General features: G+C 49.8%; 1 protein-coding gene across 1 annotated transcript in view; it reads left to right on the forward strand.

The window, feature by feature from the left end:
* Positions 1–4,838: 4,838 nt before the first annotated feature.
* The window catches only part of NR2E1 (nuclear receptor subfamily 2 group E member 1), a 28,894-nt gene continuing 9,984 nt past the window's right edge, over positions 4,839–23,748 (forward strand). Inside the window, exons 1-4 of the mRNA XM_066610461.1 lie at positions 4,839–4,863; positions 14,302–14,447; positions 21,208–21,295; positions 23,421–23,656. Of these exons, the coding sequence (XP_066466558.1) occupies positions 4,839–4,863; positions 14,302–14,447; positions 21,208–21,295; positions 23,421–23,656 (495 nt within the window). The remainder of the gene's footprint in view (positions 4,864–14,301; positions 14,448–21,207; positions 21,296–23,420; positions 23,657–23,748) is intronic.

Genomic DNA, 23,748 nt, shown 5'->3' on the forward strand with positions numbered 1-23,748 from the left:
AACCAACACACAAAAATGGTATCCATTTTGCCCTATCACGTCCAGTTTTGGAGACACAGCATAGCCTCTTTAGTGAATGGTTCAAGCAGCTTCCTCATGAGGAAGCCATGGTGTAGGCTTCCTCATGAGGAAGCTGCTTGAACCATTCACTAATGAGGCTGTACTATATCTCCAAAACTAGACATGATAGGGCAAAACGGATGGAAGTGACATCATTAAGCAGGAATTGCTTCTTGGGGGTGCATTTAGCCCACAGGCCTTATGTTTGACACCCTTGTTCTAAGCCACCAGAACTTCACTTTGCCCCAAAGCCAACATAGCCTAGAAGTATCTGCAGTAGCAAGGCTGTCATCTTGACCAAAAAAATCCTACTGAATCCACTGAGATTTACTTCTGAATATACATAGGATTGGGGTACACGTTTCCACCAACCATTTAAAGGCAGCTAGATATGCAGACATTAGCAGCTGATCATGTTTATCTTCAAAGCATGAAACCTTTCACCTTCCAATTTCTGCACTTCAGGCTTCTTTAAGAGACACAGGAGCAGGCCAGTCTGCTTTCTTCTGATCAGTTGGCAACCATAATGGCAGGTGAACTGACTGAATAGCTGTCTGGAGGTGTGGTCTGTGGTTTAAGCTCTGAGGAGTCCCTTTCATGCATTCAGGTTTTCACATGCTGTGTATTCAGAAACTATTCAAACACACTTAAGCCAATTCATACATTCAGACAGGGGGCTGTAACATCAAGTGATGACGTGGATCAGGGATGTCAAACATAAGGCCCGGGGGCTGGGGGCTGGATGTGGCCCACTGAAGCTTTTTATATGGCCCTCAGACTCTCAGCTGCTGAGCAGTGCTGAGGTGTTACTGCTATAAGGGCAGCCCACATGAAAATTGGGCTCTCTCATATCTTGAAATATGATCAAGATTTGTGTGTTTTCTCCTCTGTCATTTGCAGCTAATGAGTTCACAAGTGAGAAAAAGTGCTTATTTTGGTTATGACCTGTGTAATGACATCACTTCCTGCCTAATGACATAACTTGGGCCCTTAGCAGGCATCACGAATGGTATCTGGCCCTTGGTATGAAAGGAGTTTGACACCCCTGACTTGGATGCTTGAATGGGGTCAATGCAAATCTCAGCCCACAGATAAACATTCTCACCAGCCCAGATGCAACATATTTTTTTTAATGGAGTCAGTTCTATTATTTATATGTTCATCAAGCATAGAGGGATCAAGGGATGAACATGTATGAGTAAGCCATTGGGCTGCAGCCCTATGTACACTTACCTGGGAGTAAGTCCCACTGAACACTGTGGAATTTACTTCTGTGTAAACATGTATAACATTCTGCTCCAGGCTTATTTAAGGACTGCAGCCCTTACTAGATTCCTGGACTGTTTGTCTACCAAAGGGCCAAGGCGGCTTAGAACTGATGGATACAAAAGGTCCAGGGCAGTGGTATTCAAACTGGGGCATCCCAACGCCCCAGCCTGTGGGTCCTGGCCTCTGCCCCCTTAAGGGGCGGGGGCAGCCAGGAGAGGGGGGGAAGGCTCAGGGGGGCTGCAGGCGCTTGGGTGCACTTGCCCAAGCCTCCTGCAGCCTCCTGGGGGTGCAGAGGGCCCTGCACAACCTTCAGCAGGTCTCCCCAGGTCAGGAAAAGGAAAAGCGGAGCGATCACCCCTGCACTGCAAAAACAGGAAGCAGATCGCTCCGCTTTTCCTTCTGATGGGGCTGCAGGAACTGGGATGCACTCACCAGTCCCTGCAGCGGGCACGCTCCACTTCTGCTTTTGCGGGATCCTGGGGATCACGTCGCTGCCTTCCGCCTGCCCCCCAAGACTTACTGTGGGTTTCAAACTCCTGCAGGTCCAGGGGAACCAGATAGAGTGAAAGACAGAGTGCCTCTATACTTAAAGGTAAAGTATTGTAAAGAAGAGAGAATGTGGGCAGGTGCAGCTCAACAAGGAAGGGTCTGAAAAGCTGCTCCTGCCCCCTTTCCCTCTTCTTCACGATGCTTAAAGGTGGAGGCAGTCTGTCCTCCACTGTATCTGGTCACCCTGGGTAGGTCTCCTGCGCGCCCTCCAAACCTCAGGCAGTTGCTCAGCTTCCACTGGCGGCCCTCGCGGCGGCTGTGCAGGAGAAGCTCCAGCGCTTCGTCCTGGTGAGTCTGCGGAGGAGGGCAGGCGGAAAGGGTCACCTGTGGTCACCTCTGCAGTTGATCCGCTCCTCTTTCCAGCGAAGGGATTATTTGCTGCTGCAAATCCCACAAGCACCGTGACCGATTCGGCCCCGGCCCGGAGCCAGGGATCTCCCCTCCTCGTTATGTCGTTAGGGCCCTGGAGCCGATGGAATTAGGCGTGCTGACTGCTGAGCCGCAGCAAGCCCGGCGGCGCCTGGGGGGGGGGGGAACAGCCCCTCGACGTGCCCGCCCCGGCGGATGCAGCCAGGGGGTCTTCCCATCCCTCCCACCCAAAGCCCTCCCGGGAGAGGCTGATCTGCTCTTGTTCTCCCGACGGAGCCTCTAAGTGGGTGGAAAGTCCCAGCTGAGGAATCTCCGAGGTTCAGGGGCTGGGAGGGCAGCAGCCCCTGCGGATCGGCTGGGGGCTGGGAGGAGGGGGGCGAGGCAGGACGCAGCACCGTGCCTTCTGCGGGAGGGGGCCCAAGAGGCTGAGCTTCTGAGGGCAGCATCTCCATCATCCTCCTGGAGCTCCCCAAGAAGGATCAAGATCCGGGGCCTCGGGGAATGTCGCCAGTGTGGATAGATGGATGGACAGACTGATTGATTGATTGGACGAACGGACAGACGGACGTCTCTGGCACACCAAGGTGCCCCAACTTCATTCAATGAGGTCCTCCAGTAGGACACGAACCAGGGACTTCCTTTGCAGCCACACTGTATTCAGTGAAGGACGTTCTGAAATGAGGACCTCCCACCCTGCCCTTTGAGGGGTCAGGATTAAGCAGGGTGACCAGACGCCCTCTTTCTCCAGGACATGTCCTCTTTTTGAGCCTTGTGTCCTGGAAAAGAACTTCAATGTCCTCCTTTTCCCTGTGGGCAGCGCAGAGCCTTCACAAATTATATGTAATAAAGTACATGCAGTATAGTTTTAAACAGTAATCTAGTGTTTACATTAACTGCATGAAATCCACACAGGAATGTTTTGGCTTTGATTTGGTCACATCCTCCATTTTTCTTGGATGTCCTGCATTTTGGGGTGCTTGTCCTCCTTTGAGGTTATGACATCAGGTCACCCCGGAATAGGGCGCAGCCTCCTGGCTGTATTTGACCAGACAATCTATTTGACCACGTGCTTAGGGTTGTAGTGGCGACCTGCTCGGAGTTGGCAAGCTTCTCGATCTGAGGCAACCGGATCGGGGCCATCACCAGTGGATATGGGATTGCCCTGGCCGGCGACGCGGCGAAAGCGAACGGGTGGGACCACATGTTCACTGCAGGGGGCAACTTCTTGCTGGGCATCTGGCGGAGCCTGGGAAGCTTCCTCCAGGTCATGTGGTCTAGTAACCCTTGGAAGATTTGTCCTGTCGGGGTCTGAAGTGCGGGCGCAGTTCGCTGCGCAGAAGTCCCTTCGAGAGGGGAGTAGGGACTGGGGCGAAGCAAACAGGACCAGAGAGCGGGGGGAGAGGGAGAGCGCATATAGGGCTCCCAAGTCTCCCCCAAACGTCGCCCCTTCTGCTCCTGTTCCGCCCTGAGTTCTGTGCGGCTGGACGGCTGGTCTGCAGCCTTTGGGACTCTGGGGGACACTCCCAGCCCCAGGCGTCCTTGCACTGAACAGCACTTGTTAAGGGCCCTCTTGGAGCTCCCCAAATGCTGCCTCTCCACTGGTTCACCACCACCCGAGCCAGTCGGTGGGAAGCAGGGGTGTGCCGGCTCCTTCACCCCCTTCAGCACGAAGAACTTGATGGCAGCCTCGAGGGGGGCGCAGTGCCAAACCTCCCCTCCTCTTTTCCGCCACTCCACCCGGCATCGCGTCCCGGAAGGGGGTTTCTGCCCTCTCCTGCCCCCCCCGGCCTGTAGCTACACTGGGCGAGGCCGGGGGGGGTCGAGCTGGCCGCTCCCAAGTCCCGCGCCCCGCGGATTTCGAGCCAGCCCGGTCCGGGGTTCCCAGGAGGAGGGCAGAACTGCATCGACGGGACGACAGGAGTTCCGCCTCCCGGGCTCTGGTTCCACTCCCCCGGCCAAGTTCTGCCCCGCAGCGGGGCCTTCAGCTCACTCGCATCCCCCCTCCCCTTCCAGCGCCCGGCTGACGTCACGCCCCATCGGATTGCTGGGGAAGGGACGTGGTGGGGGGAGGAGGAGGCGAGAGTGGAGCCCGGCCAGCCCCCTTCCCCTCCTCCCTGCCGGCTGCCTGTCAGAGCTCCGGGGGGATCTTCTAGGCGCTCCGGGCTGGAGGCTCCGCGCACCGAGGTAGCCCTGAGAAGAGGAGGAACTTCTGGAGCCCTCGTACTTCTTTCTGGTCGCGATTCTTGCCCGACCTGAGGTCTCTGCCCCGCGCCCCGTCCAGCCTCCTCTGGTCTCCGCCTCAGCCAGCCAGCTCGCCCAGCCACCTTCTGTTCGACCACCGCCGCCTTCCGCTGCTCTCCTTGGAGGGAGACCCGTCCAGCCCAGTGGCCCCCCGGAGTCTGCAGGAGTGCCTGGGGGAGGGCGGGGAGGATGCGCCGCCTTCCCCGGCGGGGGCGCCTCTGACTCCTCGGGGAGGCACCTGCTCCCACGTCAGCCGGAGAAGGACGCCCGGGCGCCGGCAGCGGCAGCAGCTCCCCTCCGCCTGAAGCCCCGCAGCCAGGAGACGGCAGCCCGTCGCCAGGGACTCCAGCATGAGCAAGCCGGCGGGCTCAACAAGTGGGTAATGCGAGGGAGGCGAGCGGCGTCCCGGGACGGGCTCTTCCTGGCGGAGAGTCCCCCAGGGCTGGCTGCTCGGGAAGCCTGCGGGGCTCCGGGGGCGCCTGGGGTGGTCTGCCGGCCGGGCAGGCTCCCGCCGGCACTTGGGGGGCTCTGCAGAGAACTTGGGTTGCCTTTCTGCTCCGAGAGGGCGGTGGAAGCGGGCCGGGGCAGGCGGGGAGGGTTGTGGTCGACTCAGGCAGGGCTTCGTCGAGGGGGTGGCTGCCCCGGAGAAGGGCGATGGGGTGGCAGGCAGGTTTCGGGCGCGGAGCCCCTTTCTTTCCTCCGCCGGGAGAAGCCTGAGGCTGCAATCCTAGCCACACTTTCCTGGGAGTAAGCCCCACTGAGTAAGCACATTAGGAGTTACTTCTGAGTAGACGCGCAAAGGCTTGAGCCCGGAGACTCCCGATGGAAGCGCTGAATGCCATCGCATGGCGTGGAGCTGGAGCGGGGGAGGGGGGGCTGGGGCGAAATCGGATTTAACGGGAATACTTTGCACACCACTGCCAGCCTCCCGGAGTAATCCTGCAGGCGGGAGGGGGAAGCAGAAACCACTGAGAAGTCACATTTCCCTTAATCCGAAATCCGGGTACACCTCGCCGCGGAGGATTTCTTCCTCTTTCTCCCCCCCCCCCCCAGTCTGATTGACCTCCCGGGCTGAGAGTTGCTTTCGAAAGCCGGAGAGGGAGTTAGGGAGTGTGCGGGCAACTCACACAGTCGGGAACGGACGCCGAATGACAAGGAGGGAATTGGGGGGGGGGCGACAGAGAGCAGGATCGTGGCGCTGGAAGAGCGTTCTTAAAACGTCCCTATAAGGGAATGGACTTTCTGTGCAATCCCAGGCATGACTACTTGGAAGTAAGTCTCATGTTGCTCCATGGGGCTTCCTTCCAGATAAGTGTGGATAGGATTGCAGCCTCAGAGCCCAATCCTATGCCTGACTACTCAGAAGTAAGCCCCATTAAAGTCAATGGGGCTTTCTCCCAGGAAAGTGTGGATAGGATTGTAGCCTTTATCTCCTAAAAAAGAGGAGAGAGAGAGAGAGAGAGGTGCTGGTTTTCAGAGATTCCACTGCGAGTCCCAATTCCTCCCCTGAATTACTTTCCCTGCCGCCTTGGCCTCCTCCTTCCTCTCTTGGGGTCCGTGTGAGTGCCCGTGTGAGAGTGTTTGCTGCTAACTTTACCCCGGGGAGGGCTCCTGTCCCGGCATCGCAGTCCAAAGTTTCCCCAAGAAAGTCAAAATGTGAAATTCGATTTTGTGCAGACAGCATAAAGAAATTCTGCCTGGGAAAACGGCGTTGTCCTCTCCATTTCCGTCCAATGCCTCATGTTAAAAACAAAAAAATAAAAAATTAAAAGTAACCAATTCACCCACCTCAAGGAGTGGAGTTTTTGAAGAAAGGCGTCCCCAAGATGGCTTGACTGCCCGAAGGGAGCGGTGAACGGGTGGGATTTCAGAGCGAGATGCTCCGGATTGGTTCTCTTTCGAAGCCCTCCGCTTCGGATTTGTTTGGCTCCCACGGGAACTAAACCACAGAACTGCAAAAATGGGTGCCGAGGCGTGGAGACTGGGAATTGGGACTGGGAGCCGGACCTGGCTTGGTCGTGGCCCGCTGCTGAGCCTTCCGCAGCCGGAGCGGAGGTCCGTTTCCTGGGAAGTAAGTTCCACTGAGTCCAACGGCCCTTCCTCCCAGGGAAGCGTACCCAGAGGAGGGCAGTCGGAGCTCGGCCGGTGCCTGGCTCCCATCGAAGCGCCCAAGAGTGCTGGGAGTCTCGGGTGGTCCTCCTGTGAGGCTTGAATCCTCTGTGATCCGGATAGCCAGCGCCAGTTCTGCCTGCGAGCTCACAGCCCAATCCTAGGCATGCCTACTCAGAAGTAATCCCCATTAGAGTCCATGGAGCTTACCCCCAGATAAGTGTGAATTGCAGCCTTAGAGCCCAATCCTATGCATGCCTACTCAGAAGTAAGCCCCATTAGAGTCCATGGAGCTTACTCTCTTCTTACTGGGCGCCTTCAGAAGGTGCTGACAGTGGGATTCGGTTTGGGAAAGGGGGAGAGGCCCAAATGAAGAGCAACCCCATTTCCAGAGCGTCTTGAACGCTTCCGTGCGAATCGATCTGCAAACCTGATTCGAATCGTTCCCACGGGTTGTGGTGGAAGCTGGCTTCCCGGCAATGATGCGACGGGGCGCCGCCTGGAAGGGAGTCTCCCGGCTCTGCGCGGGCCTTCTTTGCAAGCAGGCTCGGAGTGTGCACCGCCACGACCCGGCTCCCTCCACAGCCGTGCTCTGGGCCTCTCTTTGCAGCCAACTCCCTTCGCACCCCTATTGACTTTAATAAACGTCAATGCCAGAGCCCCCGCGGCTTTTAATGGCCCTGGAGGTTTCCTGGCGGTCCACCGTGAAGCCGCCGCCTCCGCGCATTTCGGTTCGAGGGCTGGCTCCTGAGAAGAAGGGCTGTGCTCGGGGGCTCCGATGGGGCTGGGTGCCATGGGCCTGGGGTAACCCCAAACCGGTCACTGTCAGCCCCATTGATCTCCATGGGAGCACCTGGGGGAGGCAGGCAGCTCTCCTAAGCCAGGAAACCCCCTTGACATCCGAGGGGGCGATCTTGAGAGTCAACACGCTTAGAAACAGACCGTGGAGATCAGGGAGACCTCAAAGCGCGGCACTTGGGCCGCCGGATCGTGGCTTGTTTGTGTCTCTGCGAACAGGCACTCAGGCAGAGAGCTCCGAAGGCGCCCACAAACCGCACTCCCTCTTCTATGCTCCCCACCAGCCTTCTTTTGGGGGGGAAGAGACCCCCAAACGAAGGAAGCCCCCTTGGGGACTTCTGGGAAGGATCCCAGCCCTGCCCCAGGACGTCCCCGACCGCCTCTGTTTTGGATTCCAGGCCGGGGGGGGGGGCCAAGTCAGGCTCAAGGCGGCTTGTGGACTCGGCTTTCCCTTCCACCAGGTTGGAGTGATGTCAGCCGTGATCTCTCTGCTTGGGTGGTAACAAGACCCCGCGAGGAGTCCTGGCCCAGCAGCCTCGCTCCTTTCAACAGCCCCTGATGGTAATTACAGTAATCGAGGCTGCCAGATATCTTTAAGCAATTAAGGGACACAAAGAGCCCCCGGGACGCCCCGTCGAGGGATGTTCCGAGCGCTTTCCCAGCGCCGCCCGGCCCGCTTGTCTTCCCCGGGAAACTTCAGGGGCCTGGAAAGAGGGTCAGGCAGCTAGCGGGTGACCTCGGTGGGCTCCAGCGAAGACTCCCGCGCTCGCCTGGCATCCGACGGCAGCCTAAGAATTTTTCTCAGCTAAACCGTTCCTGCTGGCTGGCTGGCTGGCTGGCTGGCTGGGGTGGGAGGGAGGAGAGCGAGACGGACACACGGCCCAGTCAGAGTGGGAAGAGGAGGGGGCAAAAGTGGCAGGAAGGGGAAGGAAGGGGCGAAAGTCTCCGGAGGAGAAGGCCCAGGAGCAGTCTCCGGAGGAGGGCACCAGGATGCAGTTTGTGTCTTGCTGTCTTGTGCGCTCCCTGAAGCACTTGGGGGGCTACTGTGAGATACAGGAAGCTGGACTAGATTGACCTTTGGCCTGAACCAGTGGGGCTCTTCCTATGTAGGGGGGAACGGGACTCCCAGACCCCTGGGATTTCCATGGGGACAGAGTTAAGCAGCTCTCCCCTTGGCCTCCATGGGGTTGAGCTTGTGCCCCCCCCTTTGCACACTGCTCTCTTGGGAACCAGCCCCACCGAATAGAGACTGGGGACCTGCTTCCCAGGAGAAGTGCGTCGGGTCGGACTGTGGCCTGAGCTCCACGTGGACCGGATGGTCCCCACGCGAAAAATCATAGTGGACTCTGATCTAGTGACATTAAACTCTCCGATGCGAGAAGAAAATTCTACGTAAATGTCCAGATCATCTCAATTTGTGAACGCCCAGGGGAAAAAAACAAGGCACTCAGTGTGTCATTTTATATTGATTTAAAACGCAACAGAAGTCAATGCAGTTGCTTTGGGACTGGAGAGGGCAGCATCAACAGGTCCGAACGCACGGCCGAGCGAGAGTAGAAGCAGGTGCCTGGCAGGGACTGATGGAGCGTGAATACCGTCAGTACACGGGCAGGCACTGGAGGGGAAAAGTTGCAGCCGACTGGCTTAAAAGACGAGGAAAGGCCAGGCTCTAAGTGGCGTCCGATATCATTCAGTATACTCTCGAACTTCCCCCAGTCTGCCCGTCAGAACTGCCTCTGTAACGAGGTGACAATAAAACTCTAGTAGATCAATTATATAGTAGATTATAGTATATAGATAATATATTTAGATTATTATATATTATATAGATTATAGTATAGATCAATTACATAGTAGATTATGGTATAGATTATATGCATAATTATATATATTATAGATTATATAGTATAGATAACAGTATAGATCAATTATATAGTATAGATCAAATAGTATAATATAGATTAAATAGATCATATATATCTAGTAGATATAACTAATAGATCTAATAGATCTATATATCTAATAGATCATAATCTAGTATAGATTAAATAGATCATATATATAATTAAATGGATTATAGTATAGATCAATTATATAGCAGATTATGGTATAGATTTTATATATATCAATATATATAAATTTATATTTATATTGTATTGTATGTACAATTATATATATAATAGATTGTATAGTATATATATATATATATATATATATATATATATATATATATATATATATATATAAAATAGATTATATAGTATAGATTACACTATAGATCATATAGTGGATTACAGTATATGTGTATATCAATTAAATGTTTTCCGTTCTTCTATTATATATTCACTGCTTGAAATATTTTCGCCGGATTCCCAGCGCGTTTTACCAATGTCGCACCAGGAAGCTGCGTGGAAAAATGATCATTCCCATTCGGAACCCTAAACACATTTAGGCGAACGCCTGCCCCGTGGGATCGTCTTCAGAGGAGGCGCGAGGAGGCGCCCACTGCCCATCTGAGATCCCCACGCAGTTCTTCTGGAGTCACCCCTTTAAAATGCTCCAAAGACGGGACCAAAGTTCCAGATTTTTTTAAAAAACTATATTAATTTTATTTATTGTGCCTGTACGATCTGAAACCCCAGAAATGGGAAGGCAGCGCCGGGACAGACTCGGGAGGCAACTTGCCGAGGATGATACGCTCCCTGTAGCTGCTTTTGCATGGCAATCGGCCCTATATATACAGGAGAGAATATTTATGGGGTGTGGAGAAAAGAGAGAGAGAGAGAACGTGCCACCCCCAGCAAGTTGACTCCCAAATCAGCCCTGGTGTCGCCTTCCGTCCCCGGAGACGTGCAAGGGTTGCAGCCGAGCGGCCCTTCCTGCGTGTTTGCTTCGGGGTCTCTTCCAGGGCGTGATTCCCTTCTATTTATTTGGTTTTGTTTTATTTCTTTAAGCGTCCCTGGAGTTCGCAGTGGGTCACCCGACCCGCGGACGAGCCAGCGCGGGGCCTTGGAGCCGGAGGCGCTCCCGCAGTCCTTCTGCCCACCCCCGGCTGGGTCTGTTCCGAGGCGAGAACGCGAGCCGGCTTCCTTCCCAGGGGCCTGACCGCCCCGTCCACCTGGGCAGAGGGCTCCTTCCGCGGACCCTCCGCCTTCCCCGGGGTTGTCGCCGTCCTCAGTCGGTTGTGCGACGAGCTGCAGCGCAGCACCACCCCGGGGCATTTCTCCTGGCGAGTCAGCCTCCCTGCCTGCAAGGTGCCGACCCCCAGGGGGTGGGCAGAGGGTGGTGGGCGGCTGGGGGTCACTCCGGGACGGGGGGTTGTTTGCTGTGCTGCGCTGCGTGCTCCCCCCCGCCCGGAGAGGGAGCAGTGGGGCTGGGGGCGGGGGAGATTCCCAGATCTGCAGCAGGCCAGTCCGGGCAGTGGTGCGTTTTGCCGGGACGAGAGGCGACCCCCCCCCGGGGGCTGGATGGCGCGGCTCGGTGGTGGCTGGCTTCCCCCTCCTAACCCTAAGGCTCGGAAGGGGCCCGGAGGGGCTCGGCGAGGAGGGAGGGGCGTCGAGGGCCTCCCCCTGCGGGCCATTGTGTGCGCGCCGCCTTCCCAGGCCACTCTTTTTGACGGGTCACTGCTGGCCCAAGAGGCAGGTGGGGGCGCGCAGTTGCCCCGCTCTCGGGAGCAGATCGCCCACCTCTCCGCCCCAGGAGGAGGAGGAGGAAGCCCCTTCGAGGGACCCGTGCAGACCGAGTTGCCCGCGAGCCTTCCTGCCTTCCCTTCCCCCGTCCCAGCCTAATCCCCGTCCCCCGGGCCGGGCCGCGCACAGCAGCTGTCGAGTCTCATTTGGGGAGAAGCTGCCGGCAGCCGCGCTGATTGGAGACCGGCAAGCGCGCCTCAATGGGGGAAATCACGAAGTTAACACTTTATCTAATGTCTCCATTGTCTTCCGCGGGGGAGGCAGCTCTGCAAGCGTCTCGGGCCGCTCCCCCGTCCTCCCGGGGAGCAGAGGAATTCCTCTCCCCCCCACACACACACGCAGCTTCCCCTTACACACAAACTCACACACAGAGAGAGCGCGCGCTTCCCCTTCCTCACCCACACACACCCCAAAGCACCCCCTTCCTCCGAGGCCAAGGGATTCCTCAGGAGTTGCCTTTTCTGCCCCCCCCCTCCACGTGGGTTTCTCTGCACTCAGTTCGAAGGGAGAGTGTCCCAACACCTCCAGGCCCCTGTGATTTCACGGGAAACTTTCTTCCAGGTCAGTGGGTTGGGCCCATAACTTTCAGGCTGCAGTCCCTATGCTGGAAGCGAGCCCCACCGAACCTAGCCAGACTTCGTTCTGAGTGCACACATGCAGAGAGGAGGGGAGTGGAAGCTGCCAGCCTGTACATGACGCCTCCTTCTGAGTAAATGTGCTTGGGTCGGAGCTGGCAAGTTTACACCTGTGTCCTGCACATATTTACACAATACAGGGTCCACAATACAGTTTCCAAGTCAACATGATAGGAGAGGGTTGTAACTTCCGGGGCACTGAGAAATCCTTTCACCTCCTGATTGGAGAGTTATGCTGCTTGCCCGAAGTATAGTTACTTAGAGAAGACACTGTGTAAGTGGCAATGAAAACAATGGGACTAAATTCAGAGTAAATGTGTACAGGATTGGGTACGTGACATGCTATGCAGACAACACAACATTGACGCAGCAGACAAAAGTTGCAGGATCTTGCTGGATAGTTTAAAATCCACCTTACTTATGGAATTGTTCATGGTATGGCCTTTCGCATTGGCTGACTGGAATTGATGTTGTTTGGGAGGAAGGATTGACAAAAGGGAACCAGAACTCAGAGAAATCATCCCTGGGACAGCTTTATGGGAGTTTCATGTCAGTTTTAATATTCATTTAATATTCTTGCAAAGAAAAAATCCATATATTATTACAACAGGGAGCAAAAGAAATGCTGCTTAAATTTGGAAGTATTGAATGCTAGAGATGCAAAGTTATATCTTTGCTCCTCATAGAGCTGTGAATATATGAGTTTGCAGGAATCCTCATGTTTGGGGAAGGCCATTTCTGTTCTTTGTTTGTTTCCTTGTATTCATGCTTATGCCTATTAAAGGTTAATGAAATGAAATGAAGTACTGGATGATCCATTTATGCCAGGAGTCTCTATCCAGCCCACAGCCAGCCTCTTGTCCCCTGAAAGCCTCTGGCCCACTTGGCCAAACATGACAGGAACTATGCTCTGGTTGTGCCTGGAGGATGTTCTAAGGGCCATAGAGGTTGAATGAACGAGCCCATTCATTCATTTATTCACTCATCTAGCTCTTATTTATTTATATAAATTTTATATTTAAATTTTTTTTCCAGCCCTCAACACCATGCCAGGTATTTGATGTGGCCCTCTGGTCAAAAAGTTTGGAGAACCCTGATTTATGCAAATGGACTTACTTCTGAATAATATGTTGAGGCTACAAAAGTTGTCTACTCCAGAAGAGGAAGTGGGGAGAGCTGGTCCAACATCTCCAAACCTGTTTTCAGGAACTACCTGGTTGTGTCTGAAATGCTGTCATCATTTGGATCTTTTATTTTATTGTGAATCCACCTTGGGCACCCCATAACTTGGGCACCCCAAGGTGGATAGAAAAACTCTTTTTCTGATAACATACATATGATGCCCCCACCCGAAACACATTTATTCGCAAGCAAGTGCCTGCGATTTTAATGGAATGTCAAAAGACCTGGAAGCATACATAACCCTAAGCATATTTACTAGAAACATATTCACTCCAAAGTAAGTGTTATTAAATGAATTGGAGGAAAAGTTAGCGGACTGAGATGAGAAGTCGATAGAATGGAATTCAGGTCAGTGCTGGTATACCTCAGTTTTCAACTATGTTCATTTCATTTTACTCTACTTAGATGCTAAATAGAAGCATCTATTTGCTGGAGAGTAAGGACATGAATGGGACTTTCTCACAGGCTTCTGTGTTTATGAGAATGTGGGAGAGGGGGATTTTTCCCTGCTTTCCAAATGTCAAAATCTAAGGCGCATTTTGCAAACCACCGAAAGCAAGGACAAGAGGCCTGTTTGTTCTGAATGGATCTGTGCCTTTGACTTTGAGCACTGGTGCAGTGGATTCTGAAATATGCTGACACTGAACTAAATCTCACTGACTGCTCTGGGACTCCCCCCTCCCCCCCCCGCCTGACCACAATCCCATCTACACTTTAAAATCAGTGGTTTTGATGTCTGAGTAAAAATGGATCAGTCTACAAGCGTGTTTAGGATTTCAGCCTTAATTGAAATCAAATCCTAGCTGTTGGAATTCACTTCCATGCAAGACTAAAGTCTCAAGGGAACATTCCTAAGTAAGTTTACTTGGAAGTAGATTCCTCTGAAATCAGAGAAGTTTGTTTCTGAATAAACATGGTTGCATTGGGCCGTAAATGTGTTTGAGCTCTGGTTGAAAAGCATGGCACTCCTAGCTAAGTTTACTCAGAAGTAAGTTTCACTTACGTAGTTCAATGGAGCTGATTCCTAAAATAAATTTTAGAGGGAGTAAGACAGTCTTTTGAATGTTTACCTGGAAGTAAGCCCCATTTAACTAACCAGGATTCACTTTTGAGTAAACAGACTGAAATAACTGGGGTTTCTTTTGGAGCAAACCATGCATAGGGTCAAGCTGCACATGTCCAGGGATTAATGCAACCTTTTCTCCCACGTCCCCTTCAGCTGGAACTTCTGCTTGTGCAACAATGCTGGGGTCTTGGCAAGGCAGGTCTCTGTATCTAAGCACATGTAGCCAATGTCCCTTGAAAGGCACATGTTGATGGCAAGTGTCCTCGTCATCATCAGTTCTGTAGCCCATTATGGCTCCCTTTGCCTTCTCTCTTACCTTTCTGTCTTCTTTCAGGCCGGATTTTAGACATCCCTTGCAAAGTGTGTGGCGACCGCAGCTCTGGCAAGCACTATGGGGTTTACGCCTGTGATGGATGCTCAGGATTTTTCAAACGCAGCATCAGAAGGAACCGGACTTATGTCTGCAAATCTGGAAACCAGGTACCAATTATAACCCAATTTCCTAATGGCCTGTTCAATTCCCCTTCTGTATGGACCAAAATATTTCTGATACGTGTCTCAGGCACTTCAGTCTTTGCAACAGTATACCATGTTCCGTACATGCAGTTGAAATGTGGCCAATTCTATATAACTATGGGAAAGTATGCTTTGTGGCTCCATGAAAGCACTTCTGGGTTTGGTTTGCTCTAAATGGGAGAAAAGACCAGGATGCTTGAGACCTGATTTCCTGCTCCTGCCAAGATAACCTGTTGTGGATCTGGAAAATGCCAAACATGCTTATTGTTTGGATAAAGGGAGACTATCTGGGTGATTCCCAAAGGTTTGGTTCAATCTAGTCAAACCCTTCTAAGGAGGCAATCCTTTGAGTTCTTACTTGGGAGTCAACTCCACTGGAACCAGTGTGATTTACAGCATTTGGAAATATCATACTTTAATTCAGCAGGGATGCCTTTAATTCAGTAGGTTTGCTTAGGATTTCAGCTGTATCCCCCAAATCATGGTAAGAATCAGGTTGTACAGCTGCAACCCTAATCACCTGCTAAGGAATAAATTTCCACTGATTTCATCGGGACCTGCCTCTGAGCAAACATCCTGCAAGCAAGTTCAATGGGAGCTATTGTAGTGAGTTCTGAGCTCTGCCATTGAAATCAATGGGATGTTAAAGTGCTTAAATTGAGACCTTCCAGCTATCAGTTGATAAAATTCTGGGCCAACCCTATTGTTGTTCTGGTTCACTTCAAGGGACACTAGCTAGGGTTGAAATGGATGTATCAACTCAGGGCAAATAAATACTGAATTCCACATCTGTAGTTGGATATGCAGATAATTGATGACCATGAAAGTAGTTTCTGCCTAAGTGCACCTGAGTACCTAACCTTAAGCCAGTGATTTTCAACTTTTTTCATCTCATGGCACACTGACAGGACACTAAAATGGTCACGGCACACCTCCAGGTTTTTGACAATTGACAAGGCACACCATGCTGCCAGTGGGGGCTCACATCTCCCATTGGCCCTATTAATAAATGGCCTTCCTCCAAATTCCTGTGGCACGTCTGTGGACCACTCGTGGCACACCAGTGTGCCACGTCACAGTGGTTGAAAATGGCTGCCTTAAGCTATTGCTAGCTTAAGTTATGAGTTTCATTGATGTCAATCGGACTCCGAAGGTAAATATCCATCTGCTGAACACTGCTTGGTCTACCCATGCAATGGAAAGAAGTGGTAGAGTCCTAAAGTGGTAGAATGATCTGTACCACCCTAGAAGGAGATGAGGGATCACATTTTTGAAAGTTCTTCCATTTAGAAAAAACAACTCCTTTCCTGGAAGTAAAAAGCTAGTACAGCAGGGAGCAGCTTGGACTTGAACCTTTTTTTGAGAGTGTGTTTACTTGCCAGGGGTCAGTAAGGCATTAAAAAGGCATTATCCAGCAGTCCGAAGTGGCACAGGCAACTCTACCACCTGAGGACGCTGTTTCTACCCTGCATCTGTAGACCAGGTCTGTGTAAGCCTTCCATTTCCAGTATGTTGCATTCCTTCTACATTGCTACTTTCCTTCTCTTTACTTTGAAGCCCCACTGAAATGGATGCAATTTCTATCACTTTGGGGCCTGGGGTGCTACCTTCACTTGCCTTTGGATGACCAAGCTTGTTTGCATCCTCTTTTTTTAAAACAAATGAGCAAACATGCAGATTTTGGGAATATTTAAATTGTAACATTAAGTTTCTTGCAAGAAATAAGAAACCCCTGATTTTGAGCTCCTCCCCTTTTTCCCACACATGTCAGTTAAATAGCAGTTGTACAAAGGAGAAGAATTCCTGTGACATCAATGAAAGGATTAGGTGGAACCTATGGGGCTCCCAACTCATTTTAAATCAAACTCATTTAAATATTGAACTGTCCCCCCCTCCCCGCTATTGGTCATTTTCAATTCTGCAGCTACTTCCCCACAGTCCTTGAGAAATCAAAGAATCTTTGACTGCATAGGTTTTAATGTTAGCTTTCATTGCTTTGTAAAATTAATAACAACCCTACCTATTCCAAGCTTACTAGGAAGTAAGTGATACTTTAAAAGTGACACTTCTGAGTACACATGCAGCAGTACAAGCTGCAGTCCTCCATGTTAATTCTGCATCCCTGCTAACTAGGTAAAGATACACCTTTTAAAGTGGTGTCTTAATATTTATGGGGGTGGGGAGAGGAGCTGTCCTTTTTCACCCCAGCACAGTGTCTTTTCAAATGGATGTTGCTGGTATCTCTTCTGCATCTTTTTTAGATTGTGAACGCTTTAGGCCCAGGGATCATTTATTTATTTATTTGGTTAGCTTTATGGGAAAGCATTATTGTTGTTGCTGCTGCTGCTGCTGCTACTATTGCTTTTGTTAAAAATAAAAAAAATAAAATAGGTCGTAGGGACACCTCTGAGGGTTTGCACTTAATGCTCTTTAAGCAAGAGGATGGTTTCAATTAAATTTCCTTGTCGTAATTAATTAATTATCTGATTAATACAGTCAAAGCTGCAATTTACCAGTGAGTCAAGCAGCTTCACATTTCTAATCCTTACGCCTTGTTCCTCGACTTGGAAGAGCATTCAGGGCACTAAAATCCAAGCATGTAATTTGGCTAAGTTGTGTCATTAATTTCAATGGGAAAATTAAACACTTGCTTTAGGGCACAATCCTCTGCATGTCTACTTAGAAGTAAGTCCTATTGGGTTCATTGGAGCTTACTTCCAGGAAAGTGCATATAGGTTTGCAGCCTTATCTTCCCCAGTGGAATCCATGAAATGTAATGATGTTTAACTTTCTCTGGATCTTATGCTAAGGTTGGATGAACTTCCCCCGAACTATGGAGTTAAAAAAGACAGACAGGAAGACTAAATCTCCAGATTGCAAGAAGCTCAATCATTGCTCTTAGGTGGCAATCCTAGACACACTCACCTGGGAGTAAGCCCCATAAAACTCAATGGGACATACTTCTGAGTAGACACACATAGGATGGCACAGTTAGACACATGGGTTCATGTATGAAGTTCTTTGAATTTATTTCTTTTTCCACCTACTTGCCCTGGGCCCAGGCTCTAAGGGGAAAATGGCAGGGGACAGGTAAATGGAAGGTAATTTCAGATCAAAGAGTGCTTGGTCTCAGGACTTTCTGAAAAAGACGTTGTCTCAGATGCAAAGGGAAACACACTCTTTCCCAGCTCTGTACATCTGAAAAAGTGCTCTCTTTGTTTCTGCTCACATGTCCTGTGTTTGAGCCCTGAGACTACAAATCCAGGAGTGAGTCCTGATGAGCCCCTGGTTCAAATCAACCTGTCGATGGGTATTCAAATTCATTTATTTCTCACCCAGACCTACCAGGACTCTTGGCACCTCTGCTGCTTGGCTACTGTGGGAGATGATGCGGGACTAAAAGGACCACTGGTTTGACCTAGCAGGGCTCTTCCTATGTGCTGATAACAGGCAGAACTACTGTATTTGCCTTTCCCAGGTGCTTTTCCTTTGTCCTGTGTGGTCCACAAGATGAGCGGGTTTGAATCCTGCACACTGTCCATCATTTACTGTTTGCCCAGGGTGAGTTCATATGTGCCAGCACTTCTGTTTCCAGCTGAAGGGTGGACTATACTAGTTCCTCCCTCCCAACTCATTAGTTCTGAGATTGCCTCTCTTAGTTTCCTCTCACCTCTTGAACCAGTATGTTCGAGAGGTGGTGCAAAGTGATATCCCAGCAGTAAAGCCGCAAAGACAAGAGAATGAGAAAGATTAAAACTGGCCAATATTCATGTCATTGAAAAGGGCCTCACCAGGGACAAATCACAGGCAGCTAATGGTATATCACTATGTCAGAAAGCTAGTTCTTCAATGCCAGCAGAAGTTCAAGGTGGATTGTTGAAGAAAAGTCTGTTGACCTGTATACAACAGGAGTCTTCTCAGATAAGGTGGAACTTCCATCCAAGTAAACATACATAGGCAAGGACTGTCAGGCTTTCCTTATGTAGTGGGTTCATCATCATTGTTTATATCTGAAAATAAACTTAATTTTCCCCTGAACTCCCTGAAATAACTTACAAAACTGAATGTCTCTGTGTACCTGGAAAACAGTTTCTCACTCCAGTCAAGAAGAGAGCTGCTAGGTTGGTCTTAGAAGTTGAAAGATTGCCTTTATGCAAAGGTTCCACTTTTTCAACCTTTACTAACCATGGTGTCCTGTGGCCTCAAGACACATAAGGTGGACTGTTTTCCATAGATCCAAACTTTATTGCATTACATGGTTGGGTGAAAATCAATAGGTATTACTTAAGTGTTTGAACATGTGGCATCAGGCTTACTCCATGGAAATAAAATAGTCTAGTCCAGCCATTCCCAAAGTCCTTGGGATATTCCCTTACATCCTTGGATAAAAGGAATCCTCAGATTCCCTTGCATCCTTGCGAGTTTTGGAACCAGGGTAAGTTTCTGCGGGGGAGGGGGGGCAAAGGCAGCAACACAATCCCCAGGATTGCGCTGCTGTTACGCTGATTGGGAAGGGTTCACTTACCTTACGTAGTGCCAGCCTCCAGGGGTGCAGGAGTACTCCCCATGGAACACTCCGCAGGGCTCTCCAAGCCTCCAAGTGAAAAAAAACCCACTGGAGACCACTTCCGGTTTTGTGGTTGAAAACTGGAAACGGTTTCCAATTGCCTTTTTTCATTTACAGAGGTTTGGTGAGCCCTGCAGAGGGCTCCGTGGGGCTCCCCGCACTCACCCCCTGGAGGCAAATGCTACAAAAGGTAAGTGCACCCTCCCAATCAGCCCTGGCAGCAGTGCGATCTTAGGGATTGCACTGTTGCCTTTCCCTTTTTCCACCCTTTTAGGAGCCAGAGGCAGAGCTTCTCAGGCTGGGGCATCACAATGCCCCAGTTTGAGAACCTCAAGTGTAGCCTACATTTATTTAGATATGAATCTTGCTGAAAAGTTACTTTCTAACAGCCCATTGCTACCTAAATCTCTGTTAGGTGATGCAGCAATGCCAGCATGGCTACTACACCCCAACTAAACTGAACAAATGTAAATTAAACTAATGGGTCATACTGATCACTAATTCAATTAAAGGAAGTTTCTCCTTAGCAAATGTGCTTAGAATTTATGGTTGCAATGGGTCATTTTGTCCAATTACATAATGCCATATTTTACACCTAAAACATTACTGTCAAGTGTCAAGCCAACCTTTCCAAAAACCTCTCGTCTCTCGAACCAGTATCTTCAACTGCTGATCTTTAGAATGGTGATCTTTGTGCCCATGGGGTATACAGGCATGATCATGCGTGTATATGCAATGGGTGAACATTTTGCCTCTCATTTCGTTCCACCTTTGTGGAACGAAACAATTTCAGCCTTGGTCTTTGTATGCTTCTGTTGTATAATTGGCTAGATAGTGACAAGCGAGGGCAGCAAAGAGGCAAGTCATTGAATCCCTGAAGACTGCAGGGGACTTGTAAAGACAAAAATGGCTCTCTGTGAGTGACCTGATGCACACAGCGAATGAAACCTGCTCTGTGAAAAGCAAAGGGCACAGCTGGGCAAGTCTAGGGAAAGCATAATGAGAAGAACGACTAGGTCAATGAAAACTGGTCGGAGGGTGTAAGAAATGGGAGATCCCACCATCAGTGAATCCAGATGATCGGGGCAACAGAATCATGCAATGTAAACTTGTAGAAGTGAGATTTGACTCTCCAGCCTCAAGCCCATTGTCTGAGGAACCATTTCCAGTGGGAGGTAGCTGTCTAAGGTGCTGAGGCCTAATGATTCTAGAACAATCTACTTAGATTTCCCTTCTTCCTCAAGCACTTTCACTAAATGATAAGACATCACAGCTCATTTGCTGGCGGAATAAGCTCCATGTGACTGTTTGGGGCTCTTTACTTTAGAAAGATGGCTCCTGAGGGCAGATATGATTGATACACATAAAATTATGCATGGGATGGATAGAGGGCAGTTCTTTTCTCTTTTGCTGAACATCAAAACCAGGGGACTCGACTAAATGTGGTAGGACAGTTAGAACAGACAAAAGAAAATATTTCTTTACCCAGTGAGTAATCAGTCTGTGGAACTTCTTGCCACAGGATGCTGTGATGACATGTGGCCTAGACTCCTTAAAAAGGAATTGGACAGATTAATGGAGGAAAAGTCCATTACAGGTTACAAGCTAAGATCAGTATGTGCAACTTCCTGATTTTAGAAGAACCTCAGAATGCCACGTACAAGTGAGTGGCACCAGGACACAGGTTGTGCTCCTTGAGGCATCTGGTGGGCCATTGTGAGATACAGGAAGCTGGACTAGATGTGATATTGGCCTGATCCAGTGGGGCTCTTCTTATGTTGTTAAAAGGGTGGTTATTTCTTAGGGAATGGGAAAGGGATGTAGTAGAGTGAGGTGGCTGGACTAAATGTCAGAGGAAGACTGTGGAGACTTGGTTTCAAAGTCTCACTCAGCCCTTAAGCTAACTGGATGGCCGTGGACCAGCCACCATCTCTCAGCCCAACCTATGTCCTGGAGAGCGGGGAGGGCTGAGGACAAAATCGAGACAGATGCCCCCTGTGTGCTGCCGTGGGCTCCCTGGAGGAAGGATAGCCTATTAATGTAAGCAATTAATAAATGATGTGTCTTTGTAGGATTACTGAGCACCTTCTGTTCCAGATTTCTTTATTGAGATGCACTTTTTGTCCCCCTTTTATGAAAGGAATATCTCTGTTTTAGGGAGGCTGTCCAGTGGACAAGACGCATAGGAACCAATGCAGGGCATGTCGGCTGAAAAAATGCTTGGAAGTCAACATGAATAAAGACGGTACAAGTGCATCCTTTCATCTTCTTTTTGCCCCAGTGGAGGAATGAGCATACACAGTGACCAAAAACCCTGAGAAATTGGGTTTGCCCTTTGGGTTCCCATCAACATATACATAATTTCCTACATCTCTCCCTCTATGACACTTTAAAAGTTTTCCAATTCTGAAAGTCCATTCAATATATAATTTCAGATTTCTGCTTACAAGTAGCTTTCCACACTTGGACTACAAGCACTGGGAAAGAAAATGGTTCTCTTAGAGGAACTCCAACTGGTGCTTGAGGGTATACCCATATACAAGGTTAGGAAATAATGAGAGCCCTAACTTAACTAAGCCCATTGATTGATTTCATTGATTATGTTCATATTCTCAGGCCCCAATACTATGCATCTTTCAGTGCTGATGCAGCTGCAACACAGCCCCAAACATTACCTCACCTTGAGGAGGCCTCCATGACTGCCCCCACCACAACAGGATGCAGCACATACCCAATCGGCATGACTGCATCAGTATTGGAAAGTTGGATAGGATTGGGGCCTCAAACAGAGATCAATTTTGCATACCAAGCAGAATGTGTTGGATGTCTAGGATATCGAGCACCAAGAATTCTAAGCATTCATGCTTAGCAAGGCACATGTTCAATCTATCAACTGCATCAATTGTAAATGTACAGTTTCTTTGTGGCTCTTAGCAGGCCTTTAAAATTTGGACCAACCATTGCAAATGCAGTTACCTCACCCATCAAGCAGTTTACCTCACATGGGGTGTGAGTATATTGCATCAGGAACAGCTAGGCAAGTGTAAGCTGCTACCTGCAGAGGAAACAGCTAGGCAAGTGTAAGCTGCTACCTGCCTTCCGCACACATAGTCTAGTTTTGGAAGCCATGGCACATTGATAAGCCATTATAAAAATAAGGATGAGGGTGCAGATTAGTAGGGACACCTATGCATTCAGAGGAGCATCTCCAAATGTGTCTCCCACTGGTGCCACATTCCTGTGACAAGTACGTATTTCTATTTACATGGTAGCCCTAGTAATCAAACACTGTTTTCCTCCACTCATCAGTAATCCTGCACAACATTTTTACACAAGGCTATCTCTGAATTGGGGCCCCACTGCTGCATTCTCACACATGTAAGGCAATGAATTTGAATTGGGGATATGGAAATAAGAGGAAAGCTGCACCTTTCACTTTTTTCCCAATTTGGTCTGTGGCAAATAATAAATTTCAGTAAAGTTCATGCCCCTTGAAGATAGTGGTGACTGCTCAATTTGCCAATTATCCTACCTTTTGAAACAGTAACAGCCCCCAGGAAGGCAGACTGAGGCTGGGAAGGGGGATAGGATATCTGTGACACTGTTGCTGCCAGTAAGTAAGTGAGTAAGTGAGTAAGTGAGTAAGTGAGTAACACCACCCCTTCCCTGCCTTGATCTACCCCAGTCTGCTCCCTGTTCCCCCCTTCCTCCCCGCCTTAACTCACTGGCACCAGGGGTTGTCAATGAGCCACTGGCATGCAGCTGTGGCCACTTGTGACAGTGATCTGGCTGTACTGAATGGCATGTCACATTTTGTAATAGCCATAGTGCTGCCGGAACACTAGTTCTGACAGCACAAGGATTGGGCCATAAGGATTTTCTTTTTCTGCTTTCTAAGTAATTTGCAGGTCTGAAGCTGCAGATTTGGCTGGTTAGTTCACATCAATATGTAAATTTGACCTCCTCTCCTCCCTACAATGCTGTGTACTCTTTGTCCATGCTGTCCCTGGTTTCCTTTAGCCTAAATCTCTCAGCCCCCTGCTTCTCCTTTCCCATTGCCTTCCTACCACCAGCACAGACTCCCTTCTGTTACCCATCAAAACTTCTTTCACAGAAGTTGTACTATTAACATTCTGTTGCTCACACGTTCACTCTCAGAAAATGTATGGACATTCATTACATTATGGCAGGTCACAAATTGGTAAGTGTTGGTGTTTGTAGATAACAGACAAAAGTCAGCTTTTAGACACATTTTGTATTGATATAATGTATTTCACTGCTAATTAATCCAACTATGTGGTTCCTTTGGACGTCAAAAGGATATTTTTCAGGCTCCAAGGAGCATTCTAACACAGGATTTTTATTTCCAGCTGTTCAGCACGAAAGGGGACCCAGGACATCCACGATAAGGAAACAAGTAGCTCTGTATTTCAGAGGACACAAAGAAGATAATGGCGCCACGCCGCACTTCCCTTCTGCAGCTCTACCTGCCCCAGCCTTCTTCACTGCTGTTACACAACTGGAACCTCATAATCTAGAACTGGCTGCAGTGTCCACAACTTCTGAAAGACAGACCTTGGTGGGCTTGGCTCAGCCAACTCCAAAGGTCAGCTCTGTGCAATGCAGACTTCAGAAAAAGAAAACAGGCCTTGTAATCCTAATGTGGAACGATGGTCTTCCTGGATGGGATTTATTTTT

The sequence above is a fragment of the Tiliqua scincoides genome, chromosome 1, assembly GCF_035046505.1.
Source record: "Tiliqua scincoides isolate rTilSci1 chromosome 1, rTilSci1.hap2, whole genome shotgun sequence".
Classification (NCBI taxonomy): Eukaryota; Metazoa; Chordata; class Lepidosauria; order Squamata; family Scincidae; genus Tiliqua; species Tiliqua scincoides.